The sequence below is a fragment of the Ursus arctos genome, chromosome X (genome assembly GCF_023065955.2).
Source record: "Ursus arctos isolate Adak ecotype North America chromosome X, UrsArc2.0, whole genome shotgun sequence".
NCBI lineage: Eukaryota > Metazoa > Chordata > Mammalia > Carnivora > Ursidae > Ursus > Ursus arctos.
This window is the reverse complement of record NC_079873.1, coordinates 13,389,118-13,411,062: the sequence shown is the minus strand read 5'-3', so window position 1 is coordinate 13,411,062 and position 21,945 is coordinate 13,389,118. Positions and strand designations below refer to the sequence as shown.

General features: G+C 47.2%; 1 protein-coding gene across 1 annotated transcript in view; it reads right to left on the bottom strand.

Moving 5' to 3' along the window:
- NHS (NHS actin remodeling regulator) overlaps positions 1–3,781 on the bottom strand; it is a 337,890-nt gene extending 334,109 nt beyond the window's left edge. Inside the window, exon 1 of the mRNA XM_026480243.4 lies at positions 2,686–3,781. Coding sequence (XP_026336028.2) covers positions 2,686–3,232 — 547 coding nt within the window. The 5' untranslated portion in view covers positions 3,233–3,781. The remainder of the gene's footprint in view (positions 1–2,685) is intronic.
- Positions 3,782–21,945: the final 18,164 nt, after the last annotated feature.

The window sequence follows — 21,945 nt, the reverse complement described above, 5'->3', positions numbered from 1 at the left end:
AGCATGCAGACTACACAGGGACAATGATCAGGGTGGGAAGGCTCGCCAGGGGGTATGAAGGTACCCAGACACCTTGAAATGAGGAGAAAAGGGAGCGTGAGTCACTTTTTGGCTTCCTCTCCCTTTGAAAGTCCCCTAAGCCTTGAGCAGTGCTGAAGGGAGATGCATAATGTAGTAGATGCCACGGACAGCCCACCCATAGCCCCTGTGCCCTCCCCAGAGGACCCCTGCAGACATTCCTGTACACAACACTGGCCTTTTGGAACTCTCTACCTGGCCCAGGAGCATGCTGAGCCCACACATGGCGCAGGCCCGGGAGCCAGAGAGTTCACGCTCCAAGAGCTACTTTCCATCAGCGAGGGTGGAAGTTGGTGGGTAAATACTCCAGCTTCCTCACTCCTCAGTGGAACACTTCTGAGGTGTGTGTTGGATTGAACCCCAGTTGCCCACAGTGGTCAGCTGCTCACCATTTGCATGAGTTTTCCTCCCCTCCCTGATCCACTTCCCTACCCCCACCTCCTTGTGCTTCCTGGAATCCCTCTCAAATAAACTACTCTCACAGAAATCCTTGTCTCTGTCTGCATGCTAGGAAACCCAAATGAAAACACATAATATTGGGCTTTTCCATCCAAAGGTAATGTTTTCTATGACATCAAACAACAACAATGCCATCCTAAATTTATATGGACAAAAGAAGAGAAAAGTCTGGACACAAAGTGTGGAGATAATGTTTTAGAAAAATTTAAAAATAGGAGATTTTAAGTTCATTCCTGGGTATTAATTAGCCCCATCTTTATTTATCTATTCATGTATAAATACGTATAAAGGATATATAATCATCAAAAATCCTTTCTCCATCAACCATTAGTTTGCACTCCTGTAAAATGGCCTGAAAGGGCTGTGTTAAATGCCAGATACCTAACTGCCCACTGCTGTCTCTAAGAAAAGAGGGGAGAAGGGGGCCAATTCTGCTCCAGCACTGAGTTTCACTTGTGTGAGATCTAATTTAAGGAGCGATGTGCCCCCACACACACGCACACACAGAAATGTATGCACCACTCAACAGTCTTCAAAACTTCCCTCCAGTTCTTTTGAAGTGAAATCACCACTCACCCCAACCGCACTCCCCAGATATCAGCGCTGTAGAAAGTGAAGGGCTTGTCCCTGCTGTGTGGTTTGGGGTTTAAAAAAAAAAAAAAAAAAAGGGAGGCAGGATTAAAGCGCTCATTTCAAGTCCCAAAAGTAAAATACGACTTGGCCTACGGCAGTCCTAATTCTTTCCAGAACTCATCCCGGAATTGCCCTTTTAAACAACCAGTCATTAACCCAACTCTGGGTCTTTTACAGCTGCGAAAACCGATCGCGCACATCATTTATTCATTACGCTTATTATTATTGTTATTGCAGAAAAGCAGCGAATTCCCGGGGCGCGGTGCAAAGGGGTTTTTGTTGGGGGGGGGGGGTGCGCGAGCGGGGAGCGTCGGCGAGGAGGCCGGGGCTGGGCTGCAGGGCAGGGGTGCCCGGAAATCCCCGAGGAAGGGTGCCGCGACAGCGCCCTCGCCTCGCGCGCTCCGCGGCCACCGCGCTTGGGCGCAGCTGCCGCAGCAACGGAGGAAGCTTCTTATGTAAGTCAGAGCCGCTGACATCACCTTCGCCGCGAGCGTCGCAGCCGGACTAGGCGCCAAAGGACCGGCGCGCGGGCCTAGCGCCCCCGCCCACCGTCGGTTCGTTCCTAAAGGATTCGGCCGCCGCCTGATTTGACCGACTGTGCGCCAAAGGACCCTCCTGAGCGCCCTTGGGAGGGCAGATGACACAGAATGACATTTACTGGGAGCCCTAGGGTGTCGCAAGAGTGAAGTTAAAGGGGAGCAAAGATGCCCAAGGGTCTTGCACACGCGGGTAGATTTGGGCGACAGTGCACGGTGGGGGAGGGGGCACGGGGACACGCCTCCCGGATTCTCAGAAGGCAGACAACACAGAGAGCCATTTAGTAGCAATCCTGTGCTGGTGGGCACAGGAAAGATGCCCAGGGACTGGGACGCTCCTGCCTCCACGCTCATCCCCGCGGCCCCTCTGGGCCACAAGGTTAGAGCAGAGGCTCCGGAGTTCACTTGAGCGACGAGCGGCGCCGCGCTACGTCGCACGCAAGCGCAAGGCACAAGTTCGGGGCTCGGCGCAGACCCTGAGGTAACAGTAAGAGTGACAAAACCGCTAAGGCGTTACAAAAGCCCTAAAAGGACGCTCACTACTCCTCAAGCCCCCCAAGCACGCGTGGACGGTACTACAGGGCTCGAGGTTGGGCTGCTGGAAACCACAGAAGTTGCACCAATCCCCCACCCCCGGGGAAGGCGAGTCCCGGGAATGAATGACAGACCCCTCTGCCTCCTGTGTCCCCAACACTCCCTCTCAGCCCGCGGCTGCCTACGAGTTCCCAGGCCGCCCCTTTAACTTTCTACCCGCCCCCCCCCCCGCCACTGCATCCCTGCCTCCGGCCCAGCGGGAACTCCCAGCACGGGAAGGACTAGGGTGGGTCCTAGAGGAGGGGAGGGTGCGGAGGCGAGAGTAAGGTGCAAGCTGCAGCGGGCGCGGCGCCGCGGGGCTGGGATTGCGGCGACCGGGGAGGGCGCGAGGGTGCGGCGCCGGAGCGCAGCGCCCGGCGGGCGGGCGGACGGCGCGGGTACTCACGCACTGCCTCCTGCTTGGGGTCCAGCGTGCCGAGGACGCGCTGCATGCCGCCGAGCTTGCCCTGCAGCGCCCAGACGCGGCGGTGGGTCAGCTGGATGTCGCTCTCGAGCTCCTGGAAGAGGCTGCACGCGTGCCGGGCCACGTCCGAGAGCTGCCGGAGGACGCGGGCCAGCGCGGCGTTGCTCACCGCGCACAGGTCCAGCATGAGCAGCACGGCGGCGGCCGCCGCCGAGGACGCCTCGCCAGCCGGGGACGCCACCTCCGCGACCCCCGCCATGCTCTCCTCGCCGGCTGCTGGCGCCTCTCCGTGTGGCGGCTGCTCCTGGTCGGTCGGCGCGGGCAGCGGCAGCGGCGGCCCGGGAGGCGCGGGGGCCGCGCGGGTAGGATCCTCCGGCCCCAACGCCACGGCCTCGTCCCGTCGGCCGGGCGGCTGCAGGGGCGGCGGCGGCTCAGCGCTGCCTCCGTTAGCGTCCTCCGCCGGGCCGGGCGCCGGGCGCCGCTGCCGGCACAGCCACTGCGGCTCCACGATTCTCTTGGCGAAAGGCATCCCGCGAAGCCGGGCCGCGCGACTTTCTGGTCTCCTCAAAGCGCCCCTTGCGAGCGGGTAACCGGGCGCGCCCACCTGGGCGGAGAGGGAGCAGGAGTCGGGCAAAGGCGCGACCGGGCGGTCTGGATACGCGGGGGGCTCCTCCGCTCACCTGGTCTCCTCCTCTTCCCCGCCCCTCTAGCAAATCAGTCCACCTGGTCCTCCTCCGGGCGCACCGTTCCCTGGGTCGGATGACAAAAACGGGGCACAGAAATCCCGGGGTGCGCCTGGGCTCTCCTCACTTGCTTCCAACCCGGGTCGGCTGGCTCAGCTCCATCATTCCTGCCTCGCCGCCGCCGCCCCGGCCGCTGCCGCCGCCACCGCCTATATAAATGGGCGTGTATATGTGTGTGTGTGTGTGTGTGTATGTGTGTGTGTGTCTCGGTGTGAGTGTGTGCGCGCGCCTCAGTTTGAAAGTACCCCGGCGCAGGCCTCTCCCCGCGCGCCCCTCGGCCGCTCCGGGGAGCGACTGCGCCCGGGATCTCACTCCCTCTCTGGGCGGGGAGGAGGTTTCGGAAAGGCGCTTTGAAAACCCGGAGAGAGGAATCCGCCTCCAGCCCGAGCGCAGGAGGCGGCGCGGGGGCGGCGGGGCGGACGCAGGGCGGAGGGAGGCCGGGGCGAGGGGGGCGCACCGCCCTGTGCGGCCGCTGGGAGTCACTGGTGGCCTCGCCGCGCCCAGCGCACTCCAACGCAGAGACACTTACTCGCATCCAAGGGGTTAGGATTCAGACGCTCAGCGCGGTGGGGGCGGGGAGTCCTCAAATTGGGGTTGGGGTTGTGGGTAGCAAGCGCAGAGGCAGGAGGGTGGGGTATTGGGGGTGCGGCAGATTTGGCGTGTTGGAGCAAGTTGCTTCGCCGAATTCCAGCTCTGAGCAAGTCCTTTGGGTTCTTAGCAAGAAAAACTGGGCTGCCCCTCAGGAAGCCCCGGGGTCTGTAAGCGTAGTGAGACAGCTGGGGTGGGAGGTGATGAGGCTTGGGCGCGTCCCAGAGTGACCGGGCCGCTGCTGATACCTCTCCCCAGGTAACTCTCCGCAGCCTGCGTTGGGCCAGGTCTAAAGAGCATGATGAATGAGGCCCAAATCACCAATGAGCGAAAGCCCCAGAAAACTGCTTGCAAAACTCATGGGCACGTTAGGTGAGATAAGCTGGATCACCTGTGTGTTACCCTACTGGGCTGATTCTACACAGGGATTTTCAAGTTCTCTATCAGAGAGATGATTCACAGAAGAAAGTTTTCCCCTTCAGTTAACTGAAAGGTATAATTTCTAAAAATGCATGTATTTCGATTGCCACAGTCTGCAGGCTGGATGCTGTCAGCCTAAAACCTAAAAAAAGAGTTTGGGAAATGTTAATAAAACACATGCTTTCATCCCTCCAAAAAGAATACTGTAAAAATATTTTTTTATTTTAAAGCCACAAGCCAGATCTTGGGAATGCAGCCTTCATTTCGTGTGTCTAAAGAGAACATGGAAAAAATATGTTTTATGGCAACAATAAAGTCCTCCAGCCCTGTGGTGGTGCCTCCTCTCCTCTCTCCCAGCCTTTAGTGGGAGCCTGCACAGGGCCCCCACAGTCAGCACTTTGGACTGGCCCACACTTCTCTTATCCTACCCTTCCTTCTCTTATTCTACCAAAAAAAAATAATAATAATAACATTTTGGCAAGGGAATGTCCTTGTTCATAAAAGATCCAGGCTGGGAATTTGAGGGTAAAGGGTCATGATGTCTGCAAGGTACACATAAACGGTTCAGTAATAACAACAAGAATAATGATGATAATAGTGATGTCTATGTACAAAGAGGAAAAACGGGCAAAATAATGAGTCTGGGTAAAGGGCATATTGGGAGTCATCGTACATTTCTTACAACTTTAAATTTGGTTTTGTTTCCAAACAAAAAATGATTTAAAAAATATTTTGGAAAAGGGTCTTTTAGGAGTTGTTTTTTATCTCACAAATCTAAAAAGCTTAGAGCTGGTTGTTTTCAAATTCAGCTTGACTTTTTAATATGTTCAAAATTCTGAACATGAGTTCTGCTAGGTGGCCAAGCCACACACTCCTCCCTAAACATATTGAGGCATGAAGAACAATGAGGGGTTTTAAAGGCAGCCAGTTAGCAAGCCTTGTGGCGAGTCTGCCCTGCCTCTCACTCCCCCTCACCCAGCACTGTCCTATTAATAGCACTCAGGGGGCCAGTGGAGTGGGCCCAGCTGAGCATTCACAGGGGCACTGAGCTGGCTTGGGCTGTCACTCCTAAGGGGAGCTTGGGATCATTGGTGAGTTCCTTCCTGGGCCCCAGAGCCCCTGCGGCACCTCCAGGCTTGATTGAAGGAGAGGGCAAAAGAGTCTCCCAGGACAGGGAGAGTCCCCCTCCAGGAGGGGGAGGATTCCTCCAGGGGGTAATTAAGTTCAAGAACAGGCTAGGGACCTTGGTGTCTGCCCCGACGTGGTCAGCATACACTGAAGTCAAGATTTCAAAATGATTCAAAGCACACTTCAACTATGCAAAAAGGAAAACTCTCTTTGGAATCTCCTGGACTCCTGGTCATGTGCTAATAAAGCCATTTGGTTCAAAATTAAAAGCTTTGATTTTGGCTTTTGATCCCCCTCGTTCTCAGTCCACTGTGAAGTATGAATAAAGGCACCTTTAGAAAGGCGATTGTTCTACATCCGGGACACCACCTAAATAAAAACCGTGTGTTAGCTGCGCAAGGACAGCTTTAAGACGGCCTCCTGGCCTCACTGTGCCTCTTCACATTTTAAGCCCCTCCTATGTGGCCTACCCTCCACACACACACACACATTCTTCAGCTTGGCTCCAAATGTTAGAACCGAAATACTGAAATCAATAAAAGTGTAGCAACCACATGTAATCATGATGAGATATATGAATATTCTTAATGCTGATGAGTTTTCCACACATCCAGGAGCTGTGCCTTCCTTACTCAAATCCCCAATCACACCATTTTACTCTGGCTTTTCCCACAAAAACCTGATGAAATCAAGGTGGGTGTCTGAAGCCAGATGCTCTAACTACTTATGTGTGTATTCATCTCTCCTGGTCACATACCCCACCCCCACCCCATGGGCGCCTTTACTACCATGAGCTTGTAGCCAAAATGGAAAGGAAAGGCAGCATTTAAAAATAACCCCATGGGCTAATCCCCAGCAGTCAAACTCATGCAGCTCAAAGGCCAGCACAATTTCCCCATAGACGCTAATGTTCGGTCAGTATAAACCTAATGCCATTGTAAAATGAATGAAATACCCCATCTATGTCACCACGCCCCACGGTCACGCTCCTGCCAGCTGCAGCCCAGTGGGAACCAGTGCCAACACTCAAGTTCCTCTAGAGCCTCCCAAGCAACAAAACAGATTCCTGAAAGATTCTTCACCAAAAATGTCTGCTCTGTTTCACATATCCCAGAATTGATGCTGTACCATCATAATTTATACTTGAAAAATATTTCTTTTGTCTAAGAAATTCCAGGAGATATATGGGCTTGTTAGCGTAATCATGTAATTATAGTGACTGGAGTCTCCCTTCCTCCACCCAGTTGTACCTATTCCTCACCTAATCACTCTAATTCACTCCTAAAAGCCCTGTCACTAAGTAAAAAGCTGTTAAATAAAGAGTATTTTCATTAATTTTATTGGGGAAAATTATGAGCATTCTGTCCCAACCCAAGTTACCCAAACCACTTTACAGATAGAAAAATATATCAAGTTTACATAAGTAAAAAGGAACAACTTGGGAATAAATGAATATGGTATGTCCATAAAATGTAATGTGAAGATATCTTGTAATGGAGGTACATTGTCTTTGCCAAAGGAGGAAGAGCAGATTCGACGGTGCTTAGCGATGGCTGGAGGAGGAGGGAGAGGTTGCCATTCTTGGGAAACTCTTGGAGAGTCATATGGTTCACATTCAAGCAGAAAACTTTCTGGAGCTCATGGTTATCCTATACTTGAACTGTACCCACGAATAAAGTTACAGCATAGAGAAACAACTTTAGGGCAAGATAAAAGCTAAAGATGAGAGAGCCATGGAACATAGGAGAAGAAGGCATGTGCACAGTCAACAGAAGGACTGCAGGAGATGTTACTGGCCCCTCTCTCTCCCACGCCAGAAGGCCACACTTCGTGCTCCCCAGGAGGTTCTCCCAAGTTTGATGTTAGCAGCTGAGCTCTGACATTCACCAACTCCCTCTCTCCTTCAGCTTTGCTGCTTCGCGGGAGGAAGCCAGCAGACCCTCGGCGTGCGCCATCTTGTTGCAGGAAGCTTGCATTCTCCCAGAGCTAAAGTTCACAGCATAAACATTGTGTCCAAAGCGTCCACTGCTTCGTTTTTGAAACTCAAAAGTCCAAGCTCTTCTGGTTCAAGAACCTTAAGTTCAGCTTTGTATAGCTATGTTCTCAGGAAAGAACAGGGGGAAGAATTCATTACTACATCAAAATATGAAGCCACCATACACACAAGCACAGGTGCATACATATTGACAACTATCATGTGTACAGTTTTCCAGGGGGGGAAAGACTATATACCACTCCCGAAGGTTCTCCTTTGTTTCAGTTTGCGCTTTTCTTCCTCAAAAATCCTCATGTAGCCTATCAAGTATGAAGGACAAGGGTTTATCTCTGCATTTACTGGGGACTGCAGTAAAACATGGGAATGCAGGGAAACATGGGCAGAAAAAAAAATAATGCTATTAAGTGGTTTTTCCAAAAGGCCAAAGACGGTGAATCCAAAGACTGTTCTAGCCAGCTTCTTTATCTTCCCTGCAAAGAACTGTTGATTGCTCACATTGTTTCCAATGGCAGAGATTTTGACTTCTTCCTTATCTTCAGAACTCCTAGCCTCACATTTTACAACTGAATATAATTTTAAACATGCCAAATCTGCATCTAGTCAGAACTGCAAATACATCAAAATAACGGACAGAGTTAAAGCAGATGGTGACAGCAAACAGGAAAGGTTCATTCACTGATTCGTTCTTCTGGTTATGCAACAAACATTTACTGGAAGCTTTATTTACTGAGTGCAGACATCTATTGGGTGCTCAGGCCTCTGTTGGCTGCCAGGGATAGAAAACGAAAGAAGACGTAAACACCGCTCTCAAAGGGTGGAGTCTAGTACGGTAAATAGACATGTAAACAGATCAAGGTAGAACATCACCAGAATTAAGCGCAACTCAGAGTCCCAGAGCCATTAACACCGTCTGCGTCTGCGGGGAATACAGGGATTCTGAATGCAACGCTGGGTTCCGTGCTGGTTCTTCCAGCTTAGAAACAGGAAAACTAAAGCTGGGCCCAAGCATCAGCACGTGGTTGAAAGCAAAACAGTGGCGAAAATTAAGAGACCCTCCAGCCAGCTGCAAGAGAAGACGTGCTGTTGACTAGAATCATGAAATGGCACTTCCAACGAGTCTTTTAAAAAATCCTGGAAACCAGTTGGTAGGAGAAAGAATGTGGAAATTATATTGTTGACTTTTTAAAGCCGATTTGTAATTTTCACTCTTTGGCAGGGCTCTGTTTATAAGGAGGAAGTCGATTTTTCATATATTTGCTATAAGGGAAGTCTTCAGTTGGGTAAAATGAAGCACCGTCTCTAGAGCGCAGGGCGCTAATAAAGCTGAACGGCCGTCCCCCAAGGGTTCATAGGCTCCCCCCACACCTCCCCTTTTCTTGAACTGTGTAGAATTTGCTTTCCAAGCACCCTTCTGTGACGAAAACACCCGGCGCTGGCCTTGACCCAGAGGAAGTGCTTTCGACTGCGGTGGTCCTGAAATAAATCAGCTCTTTTTTGAGAGGAACTTGAGCGAGTGCAATCTACAACTCGCATTATCAGTCTGGGACGGAGTCCTTGTGAACAGCAGAGGCAGCAAACTGCAAACTTTATCAAGATTGTAGTGCTCATTAAGGAAGTGAAATTGAGCCAGATTTGAAGGAAAGCGCTGTAGTAATTACAGAGTTATGAAGATTTAAAAGCTATGCGCCTGGGCACGCAGAGCGCAACGTGTTTCCTTTGGGTTCAGAGACACCGCAATTACAGGGCTTAAGGGGAGCAAAGCACCGAATTAGAATTCCCCATTAGTTTGATGAATCACTGATGTAAGTGCCGGCACCGGAAGTGGCTGGGGCTCAGCCTGATTTCTGTCCCTTCTCCAGTTCCCGGTCAGCTGTTCTCCCTTGAGTTCCTTTACAAGATGACGGGGTCGGGGAAGAACACCAGCCTTGGATTAATGATAAGAAATTGGGCACAAGAAAGTTAAAACTTTCTGAAGCTTAATGATTTCCCTACGTTGGTGTTGGCTTTGCCAAGAGTTGTATAATAGCATGTTCTTTCTTCTTCCTGGGCAGTTAAACGGTAATCGTACAACAATGACATGTTAGTAAATCTAATAAGAAAACCAGAGAATAAAGTATTTTATGTGGGTGTAGAACAAGTTAACATCCCCACAGGAAACTCACTGAGATAATAATATATGATATTCCATAAGACACGCTAGAAGAAACAGACAGACAAACAAACAAACAAAAAACCCAGTATCTAGCCAATTAGCAACAGTGGGCAAAAGTCTGCTTCTTTGGAAGGAACGGTTCAACCCTTCTGATCAACCTAACAAATCTACTTGCAGAAACGGTGTCTTGCCCTGGAAAATGATGCTGCTAGTGTGAGGTAAGTATTTTGGGGTCAGGATACTTGACTCCGTGCCTCCACGTCAATACAATCAGAAACTACAGCCAATTTTTTTTTTTTTATGAATGGGGAACACAAAGGCACAAAGAGGTCAACACACTAATTCCAACACAATATGACCATTCAGAGAAAGAACTCTATAAAAGAAACTCTAGAACTCATGGCACAAAGACACTTCACTGGATGGGCCAGCCTTTAAATTGTGTGCCGAGATGATGTTTGGTGGAAAAGGTGATTTTGTCAGCGGGAGGTTTTTAAATAAAAAATGTCACCGAAATTTACTTACGTGGCCCTTTTCATATTTGCACATGAACTACAGGGCTCCTGGGACCAAACGTGAGACAACCGACCAGCCATGCCTCTTAAATTATTTTTCCGGAGGTGTTTTCTTTCTCCACCTCAATTGTAAAGATCCAGGAATAACAGCCCAGTGCACAAAGTAGACATTTTTATTTCTCATCCTGTCTCAACGGTCTCATAATGGTTCAATAAGAGTCTGGAAATAATGAAAGCTTCTCCATGGAGAAACACAAGACTCACCATAAGGAACGATAGCACCTAGGAGTCTCCTGTAGTAAGAGCAACACTAGCCGAAACATTCCAGGAGTCCGAGTTTCCTATTGAAGAGAAAAGAAGTTAAAACGTGACCATCCTATACGCTTACTAGCATACAGATGGAATATCAGGTCACTAAGACGAAAATAAACAGTTGGATTTATTTTGAAACATGTTTAAAGTATTTCCTACTGACTCTGGGGAGAACTTCACCCCTGGTTGCTAGGAAAGTCATAATAAAAGGCTGGGGAAAGTGAAAAAGAGAGGAAAAAAGAAAAGGGTTTGAGTTTTAAAAATTATTTTCCATTTTTATTTTACGTTGCCTTTATTTGCCCTTGGGAAAGGGTATTGGTTTTGAACCACCCGTAGGACTTATGTAGTTCTGCTACAGTGGCAGAAACCGTCCTTTGCTTACCCACTATCCATTTTTTTTCTTTTCTAACAGAATTTCAATTTCGTTCCTGGTGGCACTGACACCAGCCAATCTGCTCACCATCCTAGGTTCCCTCACCTTTAGGGTTGGCCAGATGATGATGCAGTTCTGGATAAAAACACCTATGCGGACAGCTGCTAGAGATTTCTAGGAACGTTTTCTCCCCCCAAGGTGCTGCCCTTCTTGATTCTTCCTCTCTCTCTCCTTGGCCCTGGTGAAAGGACTTGGGGCTGAGATGGAAGGGCTGTCCTGTGACTGTCACATACGTGAGGATGAAAGCCTCATGCATAGAGGTAAGGCTCCTGGGGAATAAAAGATAGAACAGAGTGCTCACTAGACCTAGACTCCCACCCCTTCCAAATTTCTTGTATGTGAGAAAAATAACCCCCTATTTGGGTCAGCTAGTCTATACATGCACTCAAATGCGCTTCTGACTGACAGGAGTGCCAATTCCTTACAAAGCAGGGCTCCAAAATTCACACTACCAGGGTTCTAGATCTTCCTCGTTCATGCATTCCATAGATGTTATTCAACAGAAAACCTACAACTGTCTGCAACTATTCTAGGAACCAAGGAGCCACCGGTGAATTAAACAGAAAAAAGAAAAGACTTGCCCTCGTGGTGCTTACTTTCCAGTTAAACAATATTAAATAATCATTGTTCCATAACAAACAGTTTGTGTATTCAAAAGATGGTTCTATACTCTGAAAACTATAGAATACTGATGAAAGAAATTGAAGAGGACACAAAGAAATGGAAAAGCATTCCATGCTCATGGATTGGAAGAAGAAACATCATTAAAATACATATACTACCCGGGTGTCCTGGCTGGCTCAGTCGGTTGAGCATCCAACTCTTGATTTCAGCTCAGGTCATGATCTTAGGGTCGTGGGGTCAAGCCCCATGTCAGGCTCCATGCTCAGTGTGCAGTCTGCTTGTCCCTCTCTCTCTGCTCCTGCCCTCATTTCAAACAAATAAAATCTTTAAAACATTTTTTTAATTTAAGATGTCTATACTACCCAAAGTAATCCACACATTTAATGCAACCCCTATCAAAATAACACCAACATTCTTCCCAGAGCTAGAACAAACAATCCTAAACTTTGTATGGAACCACAAAAGATCCTGAATAGCTAAAGCAATCCCGAAAAAGAAATACAAAACTGGAGGCATCATGATTCTGGATTTCAAGCTCTATTACAAAGCTGTAGTCATCAAGACAGTATGGTACTGGCACAAAAACAGACACATAGATCAATGGAACAGAATAAAGAACCCAGAAATGGACCACAACTATGGGGTCAACTAATCTTCAACAAAGCAGGAAAGACTATCTGATGGAAAAAGTCTCTTCAACAAATGGTGTGAAAACTGGACAGCAATATGCAGAATGAAACTAGACCACTTACACCATATACAAAAATAAATTCAAAATGGATGAAAGACCTAAATGTGAGACAGGAGTCCATCAAAATCCTAGAGGAGAGCACAGGCAGCAACTTCTTTGGCCTCGGCCCTAGCAAGGTCTTATTAGACGTGCCTCCGGAGGCAAGGGAAACTAAGGCAAAAATTAACTATTGGGACTTCATCAAGATAAAAAGTTTCTGCACAGTGAAGGAAACAATCAACAAAACTGAAAGGCAACTTACGGAATGGGAGAAGATATTTGCAAATGACATATCAGATAAAAGGTTAGTATCCAGAATCTATAAAGAACTTTTCAAATTCACCACCCAAGAAACAAATAACCCATTTAAGAAAGGGGCAGAAGACATGAATAGACACTTTTCCAAAGATGTCCAGATGGCTAACAGACACATGAAAAAATGCTCAACATCACTGATCATCAGGGAAATACAAATCAAGACTACAATGAAATACCACCTCATACCTGTCAGGATGGCGAAAATTAACAACAAAAGAAACAACAGGTGTTGGTGAGGATGTGGAGAAAGGGGGACCCTGTTACATTGGTGGTGGGAATGCAAACTGGTGCGGTCACTCTGGAGAACAGCATGGGGGTTCCTCAGAAAGTTGAAAACAGAACTACCCTATGACCGAGCAATTGCACTACTAGGTATTTACCCAAAAGATATAAAAATACAGGTGCAAAAGGGCACATGCACCCCAGTGTTTATTGCAGCATTATCAACAAGAGCCAAACTATGGAGAGAGCCCACATATCCCTCAACTGATGAATGGATAAAGAAGAGGTGGTACATCTATACAGTGGAATATTACTCAGCCATCAAAAAGAATGAAATCCCGCCATTTGCAAGGATGTGGATGCAGCTAGAGTGTATTATGCTAAGTGAAATAAGTCAGTCAGAGAAAGACAAATACCATATGATCTCACTCATATGTGGAATTTAAGAAAGAAAACAGGTGAACATATGGCAAGGGTGGGGGGAAGGGAGAGAGGGATATAAACCATAAGAGACTCTTAACGATAGAGAACAAACTGAGGCTTGATGGAGGGAGGAGGATGGGGGGATGGGATAGATGGGTGAAGGGCATTAAGGAGGGCATTTTTGTGATGAGCACTGGGTGTTGTGTGTAAGTGATGAATCCTTGAATTCTACCCCAGAAACTGTGCTGTATGTTCACTAAATAAAATGTAAATTTAAAAAAGATGGCTCTAGTGGGTCTATATACTTAAAATAATACAAAGAAATGATATCTGTAGTAGATGATGGTGATTCCCTTCTAGCTTCCTTCCCTTGGTTGGCTCACTCAGCCCCGCACTTCTGCGAATGCTCGCTGCAGATGCTCACTGCTCATAGCTACAGACTGCTCTGCAGGCTTTCCCAGATTTCAGTGGAGCCCCCCAAGAGCTCAAGTCCCCCCAGAAGGGCAGCCCGTGGTCAGTGACTCAGTGGAACAGTGCAGAATGCACTCTGTGCTGATATTCACACTCTAGAACTCTCCATGGGATCAGGCTGAGGCCGCCTTCTCCTGAATCCACATGTTTGCTTAGCTCCTTCCCCTGCCCACCCTGCTTCCCCCACACTTCACAGGTCCCTCCTGAGAGCTCTCCCTCACTAAGGCACTGCAGCAAACATGCCTCACTGCAGCTTCTGCTAACGGGAACCTGACCTGTCTGCCTCCATTTTTTTTAATTAATAAAGAATATAAATTTTTCATTTCCCCCCTTTGAACTAACCATCTAAAAATTTCCTTGTTTGAATTAAAGCTCATAGAAATAGAGGGGCTTGCTCATAACTCACAGAGTTGATCATCATTCCACTCAGTACAGCTAGCCAGCACATTAGTACTCACTGCTCTAATGTCCTAATTGTGTTAACCAATAATAGTAAAGCATTTCTCTTGCAACCTCAATCGACCATCGGATAAAAAAAGATGCATAAGAATTCTTAATATTGAAATAGAAGTTCATGAGACACATAAAAGGAAAATAAAATGATCATTTCCTTTAGATCAGTATTCAACTGATCCAGATCTTACACACACATCAGGATATTAGTGGTACCTGAAAAACTAATGCAAAAGTGAAAGTATTATGATGATTATATACATTTTGCATTTGCATTTTGGGTTAATATAGACTATCCACACTGTAAATTGTTATGCTCACAAATAACAGCACCAGAACTTTCCTGTCATACTGTGCCTTAGTCCACTCGGGTTGCCATAACAACATACCATAGACAGGGCGACTTAAACAACAGACACTGATCTCTTACCGTTCTGGAGGCGGGAAGCCTGAGTTCAGGGCACCAGCAGAGTTGGGCTCTGGTGAGGGCCCTCTGGCTTGTAGGCTGCCTTCTCTATGGTGTGGAGAGAGGAAGGGCTCTTCCTCTGCTTGGAAAGGCACCAGTCCCATCATGGGGCCCTACCCTCATGGCATCACCTAGCCCTGATCACCTCCCGAAGGCCCCACCTGCAAATACCACCACACGTTATTTTTTAAAACCCCAAGATGGGTCACATATAAAAAAGCACAAAATGAAAGAATTGTTAACATCATCTCATGAAAATAGCTTTTGTCTCTTTTGATCCCTGAACATAAATTTAAATGACCACTGAACTTGAATATACGTTCAGTCTGTGACCACATACAATATGTGAATTTAAAATCAATCTGTTGACATATTCTAATGTTTCTTACATAAGCAATTTAAGGCCAATAAAATGCATCCCTTATTAAATAGACAAATACCAAAATTTGTCTTTACAGATTGTGAATAGTAGTATACTATTATAGTATATATATATATACCATATATATATAAATTTAAAATGGATATATATATGCTATATATATACTATATATATACTATACTATATGTATATATATGCTATATATACTATATACAATATATATACTATATATGTATATATACTATATATGTATATATATGCTATATATACTATATATATACTATACATATATACTATACTATATATATGTAGTCTACTAAGAAAATTAATTTCTTTGTATAACTTTAATTACTTGTTAGTCCAAAATTAAATAGTATTTGCTTAAAAGTGGGTTCTTTTTTTATCATTCGAAATACAAAAATGATCAAATGATTTTTTAATATGTTAAGGGATTGAAAAGATGGCATGTCACTTTCAAATGGGTTGATAGTGTCCATAAAATAGAAATGTTGAGATAGTTGATCTCTGGGGTCACATATGATGTGAATGACTATGCTTCTCATGTCACTGGCTGGACTGGGAACTCTAGCATCCCAGGGAACTTCACCTATCTTGCGCTATATTGGTAGGTAGTTGTGTAATAGTCCTTACCTATTTAAAAACAAGACACTGTCCGCCTCTGCTTCACTCCTTCATTGTCCAGCTCCAGGGTGACCCCCTCACTGGTATCCCACAGTCCACGGAGCCCTCCTGGGCCCTAGAACCTGTCTTGTGGTACTTTAGTGTGTCTGAACAAGAAGTATTGGGCTCAATCAAGGAAGAAAGTACGCTAGGATGTGAAATGAACCAGATAATATAAGCCTCTGGACTATAGAAACCCTGAACTGAGTTGATAGATCCTCCAGTCCTAGAGATCTTTTAGAATGTTTCCAAACTCAACATCTTGGTGTGAAATATTCGAATACCTAGAGGGAAGGGACTGAACTAAATGACCCTTTCAATTCCAAGCCTCCATGTTTCCAAACAGTGGTGTTCAATATTCATCCAAGCTGAGCTCGTGCATGCTGCTTTATTGTTTTCAATTTTAAAACACATGAAATACCCATCATAGACTCTGTCTACACCACAAGTACAAAGCAGTGTGTACAACAGAAATAACCAAAGAGAACTGTGTGATCTGGAAGGTAAGAGAAGATACCCAAATGGAGTTTCCGTTTGGACCAACAAATTTAAAACAGCTTTACAACGACTGTTTTTTTTTCCCCACCAGAAACAGAGGACCCCCATCTCATTAAATCCCTGAAATCTGTATGACCTTTCTTCCTCCTTAGTCTTGTTCTCCCATATATGCCAAATGGAGTGGCTAAAACCTAGAACTAATTGACAGGTCTGCCCATGCATGCACCTTCATGGCTCTGCAAAACCCCCTAGAGCAATTCATTGTAAATAGAAGTATAGACCACGTAAAGATAATATTTTAATTAAACATTATATTGAGTTATAATACCTAACTACTTTATAAGAGCTCTTTATATATCAATGTCGGCATCTATTTATTATGTATATTACAAAGAGAGAAAAGCAAATCCTGTTCTGTGCTACTGAATTGTGGTCTGCTTTGCTGTTTCCTCATGTTGTAAGAACTCCTGTCATGAATTTAAGAAGTTGTCACTGTAAGGAGTTTGACTTGGATGAAGTTGGCCCTCTGTGGTTAGGGTAGCCCCAAAGTGGAGAGCCTGGGGCCCAGAGTTGAGATCCCTGAGCATGGCGCTCTCTCCCAGGGATCTCCATGACTTCCAGCATTCCCTAGGCATTTTCTCACTTCTCTTTTAAGTCGTAATTCCCAGCTTCGCATGTGGCAGTTCTGAAAACAAGCCTCCACGAAAGGGCTTAGCAATTCTGGGCTGAAATAGGCCACCGAGCACTGCTATAGCCAGCACGATGTTTTTCTGGGGGGGGGGGGAATGACTCCTATGGCCTTTTCTCCATCACTGTCTAAAATGGTTTCCTGGCAAACACAGCTGGAGGTTGGTCCGTTTTAAATGGCACCAACAAAGAATCCTCCCCAAGTCCCTGGAGTGACTCTTCTGTGGTCTAAGAGGATTCTTAGGGAACAGCTTCCCGGTAACCAGTCTCACATACACTGGCATTACTTACTTTCTTCCAGTGCCTCCGGCCACCTCACAAAACCATTTCTCTGCCTTCAGGGTTCACTTCTGGAGATGAACACATGCCGGCTCTCCCCACAGGACAGTCTCAACCCAACACAATGATGTGCCCCCTCCCCCACAAGCTGCCACTGTTTCTGCATATGTGAATGGAACGTTCAATTCACTCAGTAAAGCTTCTGATTTTTCTCAAAGCTTTTCTATTAGATGCAGTATGAGAAGTATGAGATTATCTGAGTCCTACCTCATGATTTAATATGGTTCTCAACCTTGGCTGCATGCTGGAATCATCTGGAAAGTTTTTTAAAATATCGATACTCTGGGGGCTACTGGGTGGCTCAGTTGGTTAAGCCTCCGACTCTTGATTTTTGCTCCAGGCATGATCTCAGGGTTGTGGGTTCCAGCCCTATGTAGGGCTCCATGCTGGGGTGTTGAGTCTGCTTGGGATTCTCTCTCTCCCTCTCCCTCTGCTGCTCCCCCACTTCTCTCTCTCTCTTTCTCTCTACCCCTCCACTCAAAAAATATTGATACTCTGGTCCCCACCAGCAACCCCGGCAAAAATTTCTGGTTTAATTGGTTTAGGGTGCAGCCTGGGCATCAGGATTTTTTAAACTTCTCTGGGGTTTCTAACACACAGCGAAGTTTAAGAATCAACTGGAATTAGAAGACTTCATTTAAATGCAGCCACTAATTAGCTATGCGGCCTTGAGCAAAAGAAATATTCATTTATCCACCAGGTATTCCCTGACAGCTTGCTGTATGCAAGACTGCACTAGGAGCCTAATCTCTCTAGCCTCTAAAATAAGTAAATTGGACTCAACAATTTGCTCATTCATTCAGCAAATCAGTATTGAGTTCCTGCGACCTGCCAGGCCCTGTGCTAGGCACAAGATGTGCAGCAGTAAATCAGATGGAGAAACCCCTGCCCTCATGGAGCTGACAATTCAGATGCAGGAGGCACAACCACATACAAGTAGTGAAAAGTGAAGAGCAGGGGTGCCTGGCTGGCTCAGTGGGTAAAGCTAATGACTCTTGATCTTGAGGTCATGAGTTCAAGCCCCATGTTGGGTGTAGAGCCTACTTAAAGAACAAAATTAAAATATTTTTTAAAAAAGTGAAGAGCAATGTCACATAAAGGATGGGACAGGATGATGAGGGGACTGGCAGCCAATGTGGAGGAAGCAGTGGGCATGGAGGAGAAGAGGGGATGGAGAGAGGTCCATAGATTCCAGAAAAAAGTCAAGGTGATCACATCTCAAAGACTTGGTTGTGGATGTGATATAGGGAAAGAGAGAGAGAGAGAGAGAGAGAGAGAGAGAGAGAAGGATGAAGGCCAATTCCTAGCTCACAGGATTGATGAGTCATTCATTGGGGCAAAAGATGTGTGAAAAGAACCTCAGCACCACCCCCCCCCAGAGGGTTGTGTGGGTCTAGAGAGAAGGTACAGGAACCTGGGGCAATGGAACCAAGCCCCTCCCCAGATAGAGACCAAGGCACAGGAGGAACCTTAGCGAAGAAATGCAATGGCTCTCACAGGTGGTTATTTCAATGCCTGAACTGGGTCTTTGTCTAGCTAAAGGCGAAGCTGCTAAAGAGTCGGTTTCCAGAGGCCCAAAGCTGAACGACTTAAAAGGGAAAAATGGATGGAAGAACCAACTGAGACTGTAAACAATGTGAAGTACCACATGCCCTGTGAAAGAGGGGTCTTACACACCATGGAGGCACTTAGGGAAACAGTTCTCTTCCCCCTTCTGGATGTAGACTGTGTTGGCTCTGAGAATTCATATCTGTCTTTGGGAGATCCCTGTAAGTGTGTGTGTGTGTGTGTAGGGGGGCACACGTGTGTGCAGGGGAGAAAGAGAGAGACTGAGAGACTGAGAGATCCACAGCTACCTTTGGACAATCTGACGTCAGCAGGCAGGTCTGGAGAGACAGTGGGCAGACCAGCACCCCTGGGAGGCTGCAGAGGTACGTGTTGACTAATGCACACTGGGGGAAAGGTCCTGCTGAAGGAAAGGGTGTATCCTGGGGTGAGAACAGCTGTAGTGGGTGAACATTTCAAAAGGGAGATGCAGAGGTGGAAGAAGGAGGAGATTCCAGGAGAGGAGAAGACTTGAGGGCAGGGGACAAGGACAGGAACTGGAGTGTGCCTCTAAGAGCCCCCTGTGAACACCTAAACTCCTCAGGGTCCTGAGGTTTCACAGCCTTTTCTTCACATGTGGTTTTTCTCCCTTTGATGCTCCTCAAACTTTAGCACAGACGGTCAGACCCACATAACTGTCTGGTTGTGTTAGGGAGGAAAGTGAGAGAGGGGACTCCCAATTACCCTGGAAAGCTCTCTGAGAGCTTTCCAGAGGGAACAGCAACTTACAGAAGGGAAGGTCCCCTCCACGGAGTTCCCGACCTCCACCCACAGGGAAGTTTGTAGCGCCCCCTGGTGGAGTCGGGAGTAACACATGACTCGGAGAAGCAGAGTGACGCAGGTGGACAAGTTGCGACTGGACTGGGGGCCTGATCTGTCCCTTTCCCAAATACCGTGGGGAAGCAACCCTTAAGAGTGAGATGGAAACTTCCATTTGATTTACAGAAGCAAAACACCAGGCGCAGTGCCTGGTTCAGAGTTGGCACTCAGTAATTGGCAGCCATTACCATGATTATGATGATTATGATTATTGAGATTCAGTTGCTATAGATATCCTGTGGCCTCAAACGATCTGAGAATGGTTCACAGAGTAAGAAGCCCCGTAGGCTCAGAGCAAGTCGACTGTAATGTGGAGGGGTTTGAGGGCATAGTCGGTAATCCAGCTCCAAATCAATCCTTAGCCTTATTCCTAGCAAGTATGTATTGGCCAACTGCCGCTCGTGTGCGTCACACTTAGCCCAGGAGACTGAGGATTTCTTGGGGCTGTGCTTCTTGCTTCAAAAAGGTTCATCCCTTTCACCATAACCCCTTTGCTGCTGTTTCCCAAAGGGTCACCAGTTGCTTGAAAGGTCCATGATGAGTCATGCTGGAGACCTGAGGAGGCCAAAAGACACTGCAGGAGGAGAGAGAAAAATCAGAGCTGAGAAGAGAGAAAGATAGGGCCAGTCAGGGCCCCAACAGGAAACAGATGGCACATTCAAATGAGGATGACTTCAAGAGGGCTCTTTTACAAAGGGACCCGTTACACAATGGCAGCGTTCAGGGACATGCAGGAACTCGGGGCCAGGAGAGGTAGAGCTGCTACCACCCCCAGGCCTGCCTTCGGGGATGAGGGGAGAGAGAGGTTATCAGAAAAAGAGAGCCATATAGGCTTCCTTGAAAGAAGCGATGACCTTAGGTCAAGGGACGGAGTCATCCCAAAGAGGGAACTGAGCAGAGTAAACACCTGGAACTCACGTCCTCCAATCCTCTGACCTACTTCCAGAACTCTGCACAGTTTGGACCCAACTGGAAACCCGTCGATAAGGGAACCTTGTTGACATAATCCACATAGATCAAGCACCCAGGCCACAGGGCAGGCTGCAGGACAGGGCGGAAGGGCAAATAGAAGATACCTGGAACAGTAGAGGAGGACATCTACGGATCAGTATTGGTGTTTTTGCATTTGCGTGTTTGTTTCTTTTCCAGAATACAAGACCACAGGCCCATCCGCAGCGGGATAGGCTGAGCATCATTATCTCGGAAATAATGGATGGGTTTATATATACCAACCAAACTTTCTCTTTGCTCTTGGAGCGAAAGACAAGGCTCTGTTTGGAAACAGTCGTGCCCAGGAGTAGGAGTAGGAAGAGAAAATCCCAGCAAAGGGATTGCTTTCCCTGCGGCTACTGACAGGACCACAGGGCACTACAGAAGGCATCGTGAGGGGACAGGAATAGGTGCCAGAGGTAGGAGTGGAGGAGAGGAGAAGGGCTCAGAAAGGAAACCAAACATTTGGCAGAGAATAGCATGCAATAGCAAGTGACTATCCGAAGTATAGTCAGGGTCCTTAATAAAAAGCTCTGGCCCAGAAAGCTGGAGCAAGGTTGAGCGTGGGTCATGGCGCGCAGGTGAGACATCCCATTTCTCATAGACCTACATTCTATTTCCTTCTCATTTCACCCAACGTCCTCCTGGAAGTCCTACAGATCTTCCCCTATGACCATGCGCGCGTGTGTTTTCGCTTGTCACAAAATGATGAGCATTCAATGAAATGCTTCTATTTTGGGGGCATTACCATCTCTAAAACAAGACGCAGAAAAGCAGAGAGAGGCAGTTAGGGGCTGCATTTAATCTTCTCTAATATCGCAGTGGGAAGGAAACTGGGGAATGAAAACATAGTCATTTAGAAAATGGTTGATGAGTCACTGATTGGCATCGGGTGGAGAAAAGGAGAAGTCATTACACATTCAGAGTATGCCTGGTCTTTAAAAATAGGCTCCTCACTCTGCTGGAGGGGGCATCAGGGTTTAGAGCCAGAGAGGGTGGCCGAGGGCAAGGGCTGGGACAGAAACTGCCCTGGCAGGCAGGGCGCTCCTCCTTCACCAGATGCCCCTCAGCCCTTGAAAAGCCTCCAGCTTCCAGACGCAGAAAGACAGCGTCACGCCTCCTTGTTCCTCCTCTACCTCTTTCTTGAGGCCTTAATAATACTTTTGGGGAAACTTCAGCTTCAGGGGAAGCAGGCCAAGTAGAAGAGACAGCACTTTGTGCGACCATAATTCTGCCGTCACCCGCAG